A 15,493-nucleotide genomic window follows, 5' to 3' on the forward strand; every position below is an offset into this window, starting at 1 on the left:
CTGAGAGTAGGGCACATGTGTGCAGTATTAGTGTGGCAGGTTTTTATTTAGTAATCAATTATTCAGTTTTTTCAGCTGAAGGTGAAGTGCCCTGTTCTCCACAGCTGTCCAAAGTGATGTTGGTACCAGAACGTATATGACGTGCCCACTGATGAAAGATGTGGATTTTTATGCTCCTGAGAGTTTTGAAGAGCTATGGAGAGCAGAGCATTGAAGCTGTGTGCTGTTGTATAGATCTGAGAACGGAATTTTGTCCTGAGCTAGACACTAAAAACTTTCCTGTTACCTTAAAAAGAAGTACAGAAGCTGAAAAAGAAATTAAAGCAGAAGAAACAATGGAAGTAATGATTAAATAATTGAAAATGGAAGAAATATGTAGTGGTGCTATCTGCAGAAATATTGCGCTTGGAGTGGGGTTGTTTTCTTGGGAACTGAATTTTTAAGTAGGCAGTTCCTGTGTTTTCAAAATGTTTCATAAAGCTGTCAGTGAATGGACAGTCATGTAGTTATGTTATCTGATTTTCCCTTTTGAAGGAGTGGTACTAATCTATGCAGAGATTTTTGTAGTCTAGCACTGCATGAATTAAAAATGAGGATGTGGAACAAGTTGAATAAAAATGGTTTGGATGGCATTGGGCAGATCAGGATGGAACTTGCACTGCAAGAAAGATTGATACGGGAGACTGGATGTATGGTCCTGGTACAGACACTGCATGGGTCCATACTGGAGATGTGATACCAGAACCACAGGATTAGTTTGGAGAATGGCTGTGCAGTATCTCCTTGGTTAAGAGAGGAGATGAAGCGTCTGGCTGTTAAAGGAAAAAAATCATTTCAAAGTGATGGAGGAAAAAAAAAAGTAAGTGAACGGCAACCCTTGGAGAACATGTGGTCATGTGCAACTACACACAAGTGTTGGTTTATTTTTGTTTCTTTTTTTTTTTTCCTAATTCACCTTTAAAAACTGACATTTCCCAAAATGACGCTCCTCACACTTAGGTTTTTGAAAAAAGTGAACGTAAGTATTCTCATTTTAGCAGCGAGCAGACAGGTGAACAATGCTTAAAATGTCCTTGTTAGTCTGATGAAGAGGTTGGTGGCAGATCTGCCAGTGGGTCCTGCCACTCTGGTGGCCAGTCTGTGATTTGTGATGTGCCAGAGGCTCCCCCAAGCTGACAACACGTGCATTAAGCGACATGATCTGTGTTTTACTGCGAGACTGTCTGTAATACTCCTGTGATGGGAAAAGTAGACAAGGGTCCTTTTATCAGTTGTGCATCTTGTATTTTCTAGAAGAAAATTTCTGTATCTTGTATCCTCTGTTATCGTACCTCCAGTAATGCATAGCGTGCTGTGTCTATGATTATATATCACTTTCAGTTCTTTTAGATCTACTGCATGGCTGTACATCATGTGGTTTTTCTAGGAGTGAACAAGTTAAAATTCAGCACATTTAATCTTTGTTCCTGCTTGGAATAAAATATAGAAACTGATCCAGTGTTTTAGTTCGTGTCTAAAAATTGTTAGCTCTTTTACATCAACAACCTACACTGGGTCTTTGACCATTGGCAATTATTTACCTGCACAGTGCAGGAGCATTTCCTTCATTAAACTTCTGTAGACTTAGCTTGTGATTCAGTAAGTTATTTAAATGTGTGCCTAACTTTGTGAGTAATCCCATTTAATTCACTTCAGCTACTTATGTAAGTAGCTTATGGTCAGCAAGCTAAGTTAGGTGTATGCTAAAATACTTTGTGAAATGGCAGCCTTTATAAATATGTATTTTTTTACATTAAGCCATGGTTCACTGTTAAGCCTCCTGGGGTCTGCTTTTTGGAAAATTATTTTCAGGCTAATCAGCTGCAAGAAATTCCCCCAAAATGGGAAAGGATTGAAGAAAATGTCATGACTTTGACCTCTAATGGTAGCATCGGCCTAAAAATAAACATGATCTTGGTCTAATGGGTTTTCATTAGTGCAGAGTTTTGTTTTTTTTCACAAGCAGTATGTAATGTATTGATCTTGAGAGAACTGTTATTGCAAGGTTTTTAAGAAAATGAAGCGTGTGCTTTCCTCCTTAGTGACATGCAGAGTAGAAGGTGAAGCTGATGAGCTTCGACTCAGCTTCTCAGTAACAGTGCTCTGTGATGACGATTGTGGCAGAATAAAAAGATACCATCTATTAAAAAACCCAACTAAACAGTCCAAAAATGTTGATTTAAAAAAGTCCAACTATATTATTAAAAAAGACAATCTCATAACTCAGTTGAACCAGGACAAGGAAAAACTTTCTCCCTGTTCTAAGTTTGTGGTGGTTTTGTTTGGGAGGGTGCCTGGGAACGTCCACAATTGCGTGGGACAAGACGACAACCCTCCGGTCTCCCTCCTCACCTACCTCATCACAGGATATAAGGCAGCTGCCAAATGTTAGGTCAGGGAACTCTGAGATTGTGGATGTATTTACTTTTTTTTTCCCCTGTACATTGCTCTAGTGAGTACGGTGGCTGCTATTGGACTCAAACAGCTAGATATAGATATTTTTTTTTCCTTAGTGGTTAGTTTAATCCTCTCTGGTATCTTCCTTTTCTGCCTGTATTTCTCTGTGAGGCAAATGGCTTTCCCAGCATAGCCTCTACCTGTCAAGTATGTTTAGCATTACCCCTCCTCTTCTCCCCACATATATTTCTATAGGGCCCTCTCTTTACCTTGGAGTGCAATATGTCTCTGGAAGGAGTGTAGTGGAAGCAGTTGTAGATGGTTTCTGTCACCAGGAAAAGGCTATTCCCAGCCTTCAGCCAGGTCCTTCGTGTGAAGGGTAACCACATACTGCTTGAAGCCGTGCTTGCCTCCTTACTTGATCCTGTGTTTCCGTGTGATAGATAGCCTGGAGCAGCACAGTGTCAATTTAAACCGTGCTGTGGCGTGGATGGCAGAATATCACTGTTGTGAATTTAATTTTCATATGAAATTGAGAACAGAGCAATTGGGAGAGGGAAGGGACCAAACAACTGAAAAAAATGAAACCAAAGGTGGTCTGATTCAAAACCAAGGCAATGCTGGCAGCTTATAGAATATTCTTTTGACACTGCTAGAAGTTGAAATGCAGCAGCCTTACGTTCTTCATCATGGTGTTGTATCAACTCTTCGTTACTACATTTGATTTAGACTGATTCAAAAGTCGTTCAGAAGTGGATGGATGGTGTGAAAGACTTCTTAATGACAGAAAAGGCTGTTCAAGGAGATACCGAAGGACTTCAACGACAACTTGACCAGTGCACAGTGAGTTTTGCGCTCTTAAGGAATCTTTTGCAAGAAATGACTCCTCACATCTCTTCTTTATTATTTTGCTTGTATTATTAAATATTGTACATGGCATATTCCATAAAGCCTGCCAGAAAAATTGTCTTGTCTTTCTTCAGGGTACCTTTTAATTGGTTCCTTGTGTGTAGCCTTGTACTTTTCAAAGGTCTTCACCATATTTACAAATACTCGTCTACAAGTTGACATTATTTCCTCTGAAAATGTTTATGTATTTTCCCAACTCTGTGATTAGGGAATTGAATCTGAGTGAAAAGTGCTTTCTGCATTAAACTCCCAAGGGCAATAAAAATAACAAGCAAATAACACTGAAACTCCTAGGGTTTAGGAATTGTATTTGCCTTACAAGTAAGATTCCTTTTCAGCTAGTAGCACATAATGATCACAAATGGGTAGATTTTCATCTTATGGTAGGTGATTACAGTGTAGCTTCAAATGTTTGTTTCTGGGAGAAGGGTATGAGTCTGAAGTATACTAGAAACATCAGGGTATTTAGTGCACATAATCTTCAAACTTGCATTGTTCCAGTATTGACATTTGGCATGGGAGAATGTGCTGTGTATGGCAAGCTGTATTTTGTTGTTTAGTTGCCTAGTTCTGGTGTTTTGGGCCATTGAAGGATTGTTTTAAACAGCTTGGTATTGAACACAGCATCAATCTCCTTTAATATTAAAGTTTCTCTGGAATAATTAAAAATTACAAATTTATTGGGGTCCTATAAATTTATGTAATGTCTTGCTTAAAGAAAAACATTCATTTTCTCTGTGTGTTCAGATTTTTGTCAATGAAATGGAGACAATTGAACCATCACTGAAAGAGATGAAAGAAGTAGAGTCTGCTTTAAGAGCTCAGCCTATTGCAAGCATAAATACTTGGGCAAAGTCTAGGCTAGTAGACTGCCAGACTCAATGGGAGAAACTGAGCAAACAGGTGAGTTCTTCATATGTTGTTTGTGCTTGCTTGTTACTGCAGCTGTTTGTTCGGTTGTGTGGCATTGCTAGGATGGTGAAGAGGTGAAGCAGTGACACAGTGGGACCAGTATGTTTTACGTCTTCCATTGTGAAAGTGGCTGAGATCCAACTTGGCCCAGTGAATCCTTCCAAAGTGCAGATATGTTAGGGGATACCAGTGCAACAGTAGTTTGGTTTGAATATGTGCCTTTCTCAGTACCTAACTGGAAGCAGCACAGTGAACTCTTTAATTGTTTGTAACTAAAAATGAATTTGTTCACTTTGCCTCATGCTACTCTTTCTGGGGTAGGCGGGAGGGAAGTCTGACCTTTTTGTTCTGTTCCTGAAATCTGGAATATTATTCTGGCCCTGTGTAATTTCTGCCTGCTTCCGAGGGCTTTAAAAATTAAATGGCTATAAATAGACTACCACTTCAGTCTGGTGTGTTTGGTTGTTTCGTTTGGGTGGCAGTTTTCTGCTGTCTGTGGAAACCTAGTTCTTTAGTTGCAATGCCTGGCGAGGATCTGTGTTAGAGAACCTTGGTGTTGATACAGAATCCAGATTGCTGGGCTGAGGAAAGAAGCGAGGCTTGAAGGGGTGTGTTAGTGCTCTGTATGAAGATATATCTAACTGTATGATACTTGTGATCAGAAGAGGGTTTTTTTCCATCTGACTTGTTCCAGGAATTGTTACAAGTTTACATGCAATGAGGGGGGGAAAAAAAGGTCATTTTACTCCTTCCCTCATCTCTAGATTTTGTTGATCTGCTAAAAAGGGATCATGAGTTCGTGTGTGTGTAAAAGTCTTTTCCTAATTAAAGAGGCCTGAAAATGTTTTGGTAATAAAATGTTTTAACAAAGACTTGTGGTTTTTCACATATACAAGGACATTTAAGTAACAAAACTACTGTTTTTTTCCCTACCTTGGATTCTAGATCGTTAGTCAGAAAAATCGCCTATCTGAAAGTCAGGAAAAAGCTGTAAATCTGAAGAAAGATTTGACAGAGATGCAAGAATGGATGACGCAAGCTGAAGAAGAGTATTTGGAGAAAGATTTTGAATACAAGTCCCCTGAAGAGCTAGAGAATGCGGTGGAGGAAATGAAGGTCAGGAATACCAGGTCATTGTAGAGACCTGATTGAAGAGAAACAAAACTTAATGGCTTTGGGGGTTGACCTTTTGTGGAATTATGATGTATGTGGAAAGGAGCTCAGGTCATGACAAGATTAGTGGTATTTTTCAGCTTTGCTTTGTGGAATTCTTGTTTTTTAAAGCACAAACTATAAAAGCAGATGTTCTATTTGGCCACGAGGGGTAGGGATTTCATAATGAATAGCAGCTTACCGGGCTGTTGAGCCAGGCTTGCTACATATGGTATATTAAACACTTAAGAATATGGAAACTTATTGCAGAAGACGAAACTTGAGAAAGAAAGAAAAGGTGGTATTATACCTGTCTAAACTGGCATTTGTCAAAACATTCTTCTGCTTCTAGCTGTTGTGCTTCAGTTTCTTGTCCCCTAGGTGTAGTAACTCCACATTCAGAAAAGCAGTTTAAAATAATTCTGTTGTAAGGTTATCTTGTGTTCCTCATCTGTTGCAAACAGTGGTGCTAGTCCCTGCTTCTCTAATTTTGGGACTGGTGGCCAAAAAAAACGGAAAGGAAGGAGCTATTTTTGTCTTATTATAAATTACCAGTTGAATAGATAATTTTATTGGATGTATGTACAGATTAAATAATAATTCTCTGCTTTTAAATCTGAGAGTTCAGGCATATCTTCACAAATGTTTTGACTTGTATGCACGTTATATAAATGAGTATCCATTACACTGTTACTCAATGGAGCATAAAGCGAAGAATTTTTTCTCCCTTACAAGTGCTTTGACAAATCTGTTTGAAGTTTGGAATTGTTCTTTTTGAAGGGGCTGTCTGAAGTAGTCTTTAACAAGTGTTTTAATATATTCATGTCCTTTGAAGCCATTTGAGATCACACAGTCTGACAGCCTCCTGAACACAAGCCAAGAAAAGAAAGAACCCTCTTTTCAGTGGCAAATCTGAGAGACTTTGAGCACATTTACCTTTGTCAAATCCAGGTTATATTCTGTACTTTTAAATTTGGCAGGTAGGTTAGTAAGCCAGTAAGCTTACTATAACACTTGCATATCCTCTTTCATTTGCAGTATGAATACTATGCTGGGACTGCTTTTAGGACTGGGAAAGAACGCTCTCTGAGTATTTGACTGAGTGTTTTTGCATAAGGTTATGGAAAAGTTTTGAGCTTCCCTAATTCTACTTTCATTTGAACAGCAAGTGTAACTCCTGCTGACATTAGAAGGAGTAGGTTTAAGATAAGGCTAGGTGGGTTTTGATAATCCTGCCATAAAATAATATGTTTCCCAGATTTTCCATTCTTTGCCCTTCCATTAACTGGCATTTTTCTTTGATTGCCTTACACTTAGAAGTCATCTTGAACAATATGTGCAACAATAATGCTGTCATGTACTAAATTCTACCATAAAGTGCAGTGCCTTATATATCAGAGGTACTTCAACTTCATAAAACTGTCCTTGAAACCTGAAAAGAAAGAGATATGGGACAGTCTTTATTTCTGGAGCCTTCTAGTTGTCTCAACAGAGCCAGGCTTGGACTGGTCTGCGTGATCTGTCTTCCAGCTATCCTGCTTCCTGAATTCTGGTTAGGGCAAAATTTGACGACTGGTAATACGATTTCTCCAGGCCTGTGTGTTGGGAGTTGTGCTGCACTTATCCTGTATATCCGTTACCAAGCTCCTCTGAGTGCAGTTGCCTTCAAGGAATTCTTCTAGTTGTCCTTTTTGCATGTTCCTCTAACGCACCTAGCAGCTGTGGGAGAGATCCCAACTTTGTAGCTGCACAAGTAATAATGTCATCTTTCCTGGATAACTTTAGGAGATAGTTACTGAACTCAGACTCATAACTGCTGTAAATTCACCCTACTTTTTTCTCCTGGATACACTTGTTTTCTGCGAGCCTCTATTTTTTTTTTTTCTTCCTGGTTCACCTCTCTTTCGTATCTGTATGCTTGCATATAAACAGCACTGAACTTAATCTTTTTTGCACTTTGTCATAGATTTTTTTTAATGAACAAACCGTAAATGGTAAATATGTCTGCATGTTTAATAAAATAGGATTTTTCAATGCTTACTAACATAATCTGAATTCCATGCAAGTTAGTGCCATATTTTGTTGTGCTCAGACCCCAAGAATACTTTGGCAGCAGCACTTCCAAGGTTAAACTGCTGATCTTTGGTTTGAGTGGTGAATAGCTGACCGTATGGCAGTTGAGGGTTGAGGGTGTAATACGTTTCTTTGGGCAGAGAGCGAAGGAGGATGTGCTGCAGAAAGAGGTGCGGGTGAAGATTCTTAAAGACAACATCAAGATGTTGGCCACCAAAGTGCCGTCTAGCGGTCAGGACTTGGCGACTGAGCTGAATGTTGTGCTGGAGAACTACCAGCTACTGTGCAATCGGATTCGGGGGAAATGCCACACTTTGGAGGTAAGAATGATAGCTCTCCGCTTAGTAAAATGGAGGCAGGTGGCACAAGGGGAATGGAGAAGGACACTGCAAATGTTCAATTTTGTCACAAAATCCAGTAGCTTCAGCATAAGCGCATTTTGCTGTGGCTCTAATCTTTCCAAGATTACTTTCCCTTGAGATGACATCCTTGGAATCTGAGACACCATCTAACTTTGGTTTTGTAATATGTATTGTAATCAACACTTCTGCAAAGAAGTCACCTTGTCTCACAGCTCTGTTATCCAGCTGTGCGACTTCCAAAATGACAGAAAGAAACTTTGCAGAGATTAGGGGTGAGATATGATGATAATTAGAACATGTTGATTATGGTTTGGGGTAGGTTGTATATGTCCTATCTTTCAAGAGGAGCGGATCCATTTTGTTACATTCTTAAATCATTATAAGAATCTGCACGTCAGTGATAGTTTTAGCATGAATTTAGAGACTTCTATGTGTATTTTGCTTATTTCTTTTTATCTTGCTGCTGTAGTTCAGGTTTTTCTGTCTAGAACTTCCCGTGCTGTGACATGTTTTTGAATATTTTCTACTTGCCTGTTTTAGGTGAATGTCCCAGAAATGTGATTTCTTTAAGCTGTTCATAGGGTGTATGAGCTATGCCTGGCATTCTAGGCTAATTTATGTTTTTTTTCTGTTGCTCCTAGGAGGTGTGGTCCTGTTGGATTGAGCTACTTCAGTATCTTGATTTAGAAACAGCTTGGCTAAACAATCTGGAAGAAAGGGTGCAAATGACAGAAAATCTTCCTGAGAAATTGGATGCTGTCAATGATGCTCTTGAGGTACTGTAGTTATTCTATCAGATTGGTAACTTTTCAGATAGCTCCCTTTTAAAAAAACCCATGAATTCTACTCTTCAGTAGAGTACTGAAATATATGTTGAATATTCTGATTCTTCAGGTTAAATGGACATATTAGTCTGAGTCAATGGATATTTGTAAGCTGAATTCGTCATTAAAAGCTGAATTTTGCTGTACATGATTGTGCTGTACTTGGTACCATGCTAAAATTGTATGCTCTCTCCTGTCCTGTGTAAATTGATTAATTCCTTCCAGCACTATAGTGTGAAATGATTTAAATAGGTGAGAAGTTTAATTATCTAAAGCAAAATGACCACTGTATTTGTCTTGTGCTGTCATGGATTAAGCCATACCTAATTCATGCTTTTAAAGCACTCTTGAGACATTTGAAGTGTAAAACTTCTGTGCATGCAGCCAGATTTCCACTTCTGAAAATGCAGTAATATTTAGTGTCTTGACCTTTAAAACTTTCTTTACTAATTAGTCCCTGGAATCAGTCCTGCGTCATCCAGCTGATAATCGAACCCAGATTCGGGAACTTGGGCAGACACTGATTGATGGAGGGATTCTTGATGATATCATCAGTGAAAAATTGGAGGCTTTCAATGCCCGCTATGAGGAATTGAGTCACTTGGTAAGAATTTGGGGGCAGGGTTGAAGTAGATAGAGTTTTTCAGCTCAGTGGTCTGAAATGATTCCTGTTAGCTTAATTCATAGATACAGGACTGCAATACAGGAAAAGAAGAAAAACTTTTACAATGTTGTTAGCTGTTTTCAATTTGGAATAATGCTGTAAGAGCAAGATGCTGCTTCCCCCTGCCTGCCCCCCACCCCCGGCCCCGACTTGAGTGAGGTTTTCTTCGCACGCTTGTGTATCCTTGCACTGCAGGCACCCCCTGGTATTCTTCCAGGTAATTTTGATAAAAAGGCAATTCCAGTCTCAAGGGGGACAGTTCAATAACTGAGGTTAATATTCCCTTCCTACTGCCATAAATACTGGTGAGCTGCTCACTAACTGTAAAAATGAAAAACATGAATAAGTGACACTTTCAGTCTTTGAAATAGGTAGGAAGAAGTCACACTGAAGTAAGGAACAGAAGGAAAACATTCTTCTCATTCCCCATCCTCTTCTCATACTTTAATCTTTTCTAGGTTTAGTAAGTAGAGGAAGACTAGCTGTATTTCAGGTTGCGTGAATTTGTAACTTGTGTTCTGTATCCTGGTAATACAAGCTCCTGCCAAATTGTAGGATGGAAGTGCCTTTCTGTCACTGCCAAAGCACAGTCATAGAGGGAATTTCAGTTCCTCCTCATTACAGTGAGCAACATGAATGCAGTGCCCTCAGCTGCGGGCTACGTGCTGTCATTTAAGTTAGCATTCATTATTGTTTTTCCTGTTATGACAGTACTTTATTGCCATATAAAAACTATCTGCTTTGGCAGCTGCAGCAGTGACACACTGGGCTGTTAACAGCCTTCCACATCTGTGTGTGTGTACACACCCATGGGCCTGCGCGTGTGTTGATAGGGGGCCAGTTGCCTTCCCATGCCAGTAGTGACATTTCAGATGACCTTGGAAGTTTGGCTGTTGAAGGGAGAGGCAATGGAGGGAAGGAGCTGCGAACCTCTGCTTTCACACTGTAACAGAAAAAGTTTATCCTTTTGAAAGAAAATGTGCAAGTTCACACATCAAACAATATTGATCTGTAGTGTATTACAAAGTCCCTGATTCCCATTGAATACCTAGTGTTTTGAGACTGGTATGTTTTTAACAGAATACTTTCTTCCTGAGGTGATAGAAGACACCTGTTTTCACTATCCTGTATATCTAACAGCAGAACTCTCCCTCTATGCCGCTGTTTGTCGGTTACCAGTATAAATCACAGCAGGCTTCAAAAATTGCTGCTAGGGATTGCTTTTGCTCTTTTTAGACAGTCCTCCTGACCTAGGATTTTTTAGGTCTCCCCCACCTTATTTTGAGAAAGTTTAGTATAATTTGTATGGAATTACTGCTCCACCTTGTCTTACCTTTCTGTCCCACTCAGGCGGTGAGCCGGCAGATCACCTTGGAACAGCAGCTTCAGACCATGCGAGAAACAGATCACATGTTGCAGGTCTTGCAGGAGAACTTAGCAGAGCTGGATAGACAGCTGACATCTTACCTGACTGATAGGGTAGATGCCTTTCAGATGCCCCAGGAGGCCCAGGTATTCCAGTATAGTTTTTCACTACCAAACATTTTGAAATATCTAGTGCATGACCTAGACTTAGTAATTCATGAAAGCTTCATTTCAGTCCTGTGCTGATGCGCTAGTGGTATATTTTGTAATGTGGATTGTTTTCCTGTTTTAAGAACGTTGTATTGAATAAAAATCTTGACTGCTTTCAATTTAGAAAGCTGTCACCAGAGCCAGAATATTTAAAATAAACCTGGTAGCGTTTTACAGAGTGGATTTACTTCTGGTGGGTAGAGGCTGGTAAGCAAGTTCCTCTTACCTTCTCTGCAAACAATTTTGTAATGTTTTTTTCCTGTTTCTATGACATGGCAGAAAATTCAAGCTGAGATTGCAGCTCATGAATCCACTTTAGAGGAGCTCAAGAAAAGTGCTCGCTCTACTGCTTCTCCTGAATGCCGGTCTCCCCGTGGTGGAACTCAGCTGGATGCTTTGCAGGTAAAAATGAGAGTTGCACTGAGAATTTAAATGTGGAGAGCTTCTGGTTTTCAATTACACACTGCTGTTGTCAACCTGTAAATTGTTTGGTGCGGTCAACCGAACCTCAGAAGTAAATAGTATATGCTTTTACATGCTTTCATTAGGAAACAAGCAGCACTAGATAAATTGAATAAGGAAGTTTAAATTTCATAAGTATCATGGGATAAATGCTGAAAGTCAGAAAGTCTCTGTATTTTAGTAGAATGATATCTTGAAAGTGTATGATACAGAACTATAGCTCTCTTGCTCCTCAGAGGGAGATTAGGAATAGGGGATGGAATTTGGCTTGATGAATAGCATTGCCATGTGTACTGAGTTGTGGTGGCATGAGGGGTGAGTTAGAATCCGTGGGAGGAGATGCTTTAACTGTTTTTCGAAGTGCAGATGTTAAACTAAAACAATCTTTTAACACAATATTGATTAAATCAGAGAAAACTCCGTGAAGTATCTACAAAGTATCAGCTCTTCCAGAAACCAGCCAATTTTGAGCAGCGCATGTTGGATTGCAAGCGGGTGTTGGATAGTGTAAAAGCAGAACTTCATGTCTTAGATGTGAAGGATACTGACCCAGATGTAATCCAAGCTCATCTGGACAGGTGCATGGTAAGTAAGCAGTGTTCTTCACTCGTGCTTGGGGCTGTTTCTTTCTTGTGTGATTCTTCTTGCCTAAGCTCTCTCTTAAGGAAATTTTGCTCGAAGTCCTGATGGGTCTGTTACAACTCTTTGCAAAACATCAAGAGAGCAATTAATAACTAAAAACCTTTAATTCTTCTGAGTGAGAATGTGGACAGAAAAGTAATGGATTGTTGATCACAGATGTGGTGGAATAGCTGAGTTTCTGTAAAGTCCCTCTTCTGGCTCATCCTTGTGTTACGGAGAAGCATCACTCCAGGCGCAAGTTTGCTTGGTTCTTAGTATTTGAACAAACCAAATACTATCTATAAGACCAAGTACAGATCACAATGTTAGCCTTGCCACATGTTGGTGATGTTATGGAGTAAACATTGCCAAATTATTGGGATAATTCTTTTTTGGGGGGTGAAAATTAAAACTGGAAGAGTTTGAAGTCTTCTTGGCAAACATTGCTCTTAATCCATAGCTCAGAGTTTAAGTGCAATCTGATGGTCAGGTCCCCAAATGAAGCAAAGGCTGAAAAGCTGCCCTAGAAATTGATCACCAATATACATATTTGTGTTTTTTAGAAACTCTATAAGACCCTCAGTGAGGTGAAATTGGAGGTTGAAACTGTCATCAAGACAGGAAGGCAAATTGTACAGAAACAACAGACAGATAATCCCAAAGGGATGGATGAACAACTGACAGCACTGAAATTTCTTTACAATGACTTGGGGGCACAGGTAAGAAAACCAAATGTACATATGAACATTTGTCTGCATATAAATTCACTTCTTTGTTGTTTTGATGTCAAATGCTGTTTTAAGTTTGATTCTGAAGCTGGTACTCTATAGGCTAGTTGCTACATCCAGGAGCAATCAGTGGAGAGATTAAAGATTACACATAACAGTCGTGTAGTTGTGCAAGACCCCTCTGCTCACAGAGTGTTCCCGAAGGGGAGGCAGCCTTGAAGAAAGGAAGGTTCACAGAGCTTTCATCATTCTGGCAAAGCTGGCCTGGTACTTGTTAAAGACTTTGAGCACTGTTGTACCTTCTCTTGTCTGTAAACCAGCCTGCAAGATAATTTACTAGCAGATTGTCACATGAGAAGTTTAAGTCGATGTAAATCTTTTTAGGATGTGTCATGATGGTTTCTAATCGTAATCCATCTAAAGGGTTGCTCTCAGTATGAAATAAAAAATGCAGGCAAACCTGTATTTCCCATGAACTGCATTAAATATTGATTTGAGTCATTTCCTTAGTAATTGAATAGTTATTTATCCCAGTGAAGTGTTTAAAAATGGTTAAACCCTTAGGGGGCAGAGGGGAAGTAGGGGATCCTTTCCTTGCCTGAACTAAGACAGAATTCCAGGAAAACTTGTACCTGTTCAGTGCTCTGTGAATGGAGCTGTGGGTAAATGGCCAGATTACATTGTTGGAATATCTTGAAATAGGCCCTAGGAAATATTTTGTTGTTGTAAGGTAGAGAACATTCACGAAGGTGTGGAGTCTAGTGGAACCTGTACAACTATAACTCAGAAAGCATGTAGACAAGAAGGTGAGAAAGGATAGAAAGCAGAATTATTTGCAGTATAATGTTATATTTTGTTTGTCTTAGAATTTATTTTTATTTAGATCTTCAAAGAGTGCATTATTTTGACTAAATACATGCAAACACTAAGGTGAGACGGAGGGTAATTTTTTGAAATGTCAGTTGATTCTGACTGCTATGGTTGGATTTGTTCTCAATTCTGTGTTAAAGTTTGACCAGACCAATTGTGTAGCCAGTATGAAATAGAATTGATTATGCTGCAGCAAACATCAGATTTCATATTCACTTGACTGAGATGTTTTCAGGGGCAGACTAGATTTTCAGTGAAACTTTTCTTTACAGCTTCCTGCTAGCAGGCCTATCAAAATACAAAAAGGAACTGAATTTTACCTGTGAGTGGTTGACTGGATTCTATATCCCCTTGAGTTTCAATTAAAGGATTATAATAAACAAAGTTTAAACATTAATTTGGTGATTACTAGCTATAAATAAGTTGGTATGCAGGTTTCTTTGTCTCCTTTGAGTGCATCTTAATTAAAAATTGTTCTAGTTTTATATATCATGCTTTGTATATTACGATGCAGATGTTTATAAACGATTTTTCTTTTCAAGATCCTTCCCTAATGCAAGACGGTCTTAAGAAGCAAAGATTTTATATATTCAGGTGGTTATTTTAGCTGCCTAGCACTTTTGGTTTTGACATCTTTTAAAAACTCATTTTGTTTTCTTTTTACCTTTTTATTTTTTTTTTGTAGGTGACAGAAGGAAAACAAGACCTCGAAAGAGCATCCCAGCTGGCACGCAAAATGAGGAAAGAGGCTGCCTCTTTGTCAGAGTGGCTAGCGACCACTGAGGCTGAGCTCGTGCAGAAGTCTGCTTCAGAGAGCTTGCTTTCTGATCTAGATTCAGAAATTGCCTGGGCCAAAGTAAGCATGCTCTAAATATCTGTAGAATAAATGTTTAATATTATGGCAATACTATGTAGAAGTGGCTGTGAATTTAAATCCCTGTTACTTGCTCCTAAATCTCTTAGGTCATGAAATTTTAGTAGATTCAGTAGATAATATTCGGTACCTTACTGAGTCTGATCTGTTTCATCTCGGGCATCTTGCCTCAAACTTAAATGGCCAGTGAAATATTAAAGATATTACTATGTATGTGGTATTAGTAGGGATTTAAGTGACTTACTGTATCTCTAACACAGTTCATAAGTATAATATTCTTAATTATCAGCAAGTATCATTTTGGGCTGGGTAACACATTTTACTGGTACAGCAAACTGAAAGTTCATTGACATTTTTAATGAAAAACTGAGTCTGTAGCTTTTCATTGATACAGCTTTGTCTTCAAAATTGTGACTTTGCAAAACAAAAAGCTCCTGTAATTCCTTATTTTTTTATCTATAAATGAGAACTTTTCATGGAAGCAGGCAAATGTGTTATAATTATTCTGAAGCGAAGTATCTATTTTCTCACAGTGTAGGAACTTGTATATGTAGTAGTTGGATTTGGCAGTGAGTGTCAGTTCATAACAGTTTGGCAATACTGATTTTTCTGGTCATTGTTTTCTGTCACCTTTTACTTTTGGAAAAGGTCTGTGGACAGTCTTAAAACTTCAAAGCATACAAAATTATGAAAAAATGTAATTATAATCTGTTCTCACTCATTTCACTCAGGATTAGCAATTATTAGCACTATAGTTCTGCTGTGATAGTGTCTCTAAGATTTCTTTCCAAACAAGCGTGTAAATACTTACTGAGGTATACTTACTATACATCTGCAAGCAATGCAAATAGTTCATGAACTCTTACGCTGCACCACCGGGAAGACAAACCCTTTATGTTGCATGCAAAGTTGTCCTTCCTGTCTTAAGTTTTTCTGGAGGCAATTTTAAACTCTAGTAACTTGAGTATTTGTTTCTGTCTCCAAGATACTAGGTTATGATAAAATAATAAATTATTCACTTCACAGATAAT

At 38.8% G+C, this 15,493-nt stretch overlaps 1 protein-coding gene across 1 annotated transcript in view; it reads left to right on the plus strand.

Annotated features, from left to right (window-relative positions):
• Window positions 1-979: 979 nt before the first annotated feature.
• LOC104160449 (utrophin-like) overlaps window positions 980-15,493 on the plus strand; it is a 54,172-nt gene continuing 39,658 nt past the window's right edge. The window contains exons 1-12 of the mRNA XM_009698573.1: window positions 980-1,018; window positions 3,166-3,279; window positions 4,093-4,248; window positions 5,203-5,373; window positions 7,623-7,802; window positions 8,486-8,620; window positions 9,123-9,272; window positions 10,683-10,844; window positions 11,187-11,309; window positions 11,781-11,954; window positions 12,554-12,709; window positions 14,274-14,444. Of these exons, the coding sequence (XP_009696875.1) occupies window positions 980-1,018; window positions 3,166-3,279; window positions 4,093-4,248; window positions 5,203-5,373; window positions 7,623-7,802; window positions 8,486-8,620; window positions 9,123-9,272; window positions 10,683-10,844; window positions 11,187-11,309; window positions 11,781-11,954; window positions 12,554-12,709; window positions 14,274-14,444 (1,731 nt within the window). The remainder of the gene's footprint in view (window positions 1,019-3,165; window positions 3,280-4,092; window positions 4,249-5,202; window positions 5,374-7,622; window positions 7,803-8,485; window positions 8,621-9,122; window positions 9,273-10,682; window positions 10,845-11,186; window positions 11,310-11,780; window positions 11,955-12,553; window positions 12,710-14,273; window positions 14,445-15,493) is intronic.

Source organism: Cariama cristata, unplaced genomic scaffold (assembly GCF_000690535.1).
Source record: "Cariama cristata isolate BGI_N322 unplaced genomic scaffold, ASM69053v1 scaffold9254, whole genome shotgun sequence".
In the NCBI taxonomy this organism is placed as follows: Eukaryota; Metazoa; Chordata; class Aves; order Cariamiformes; family Cariamidae; genus Cariama; species Cariama cristata.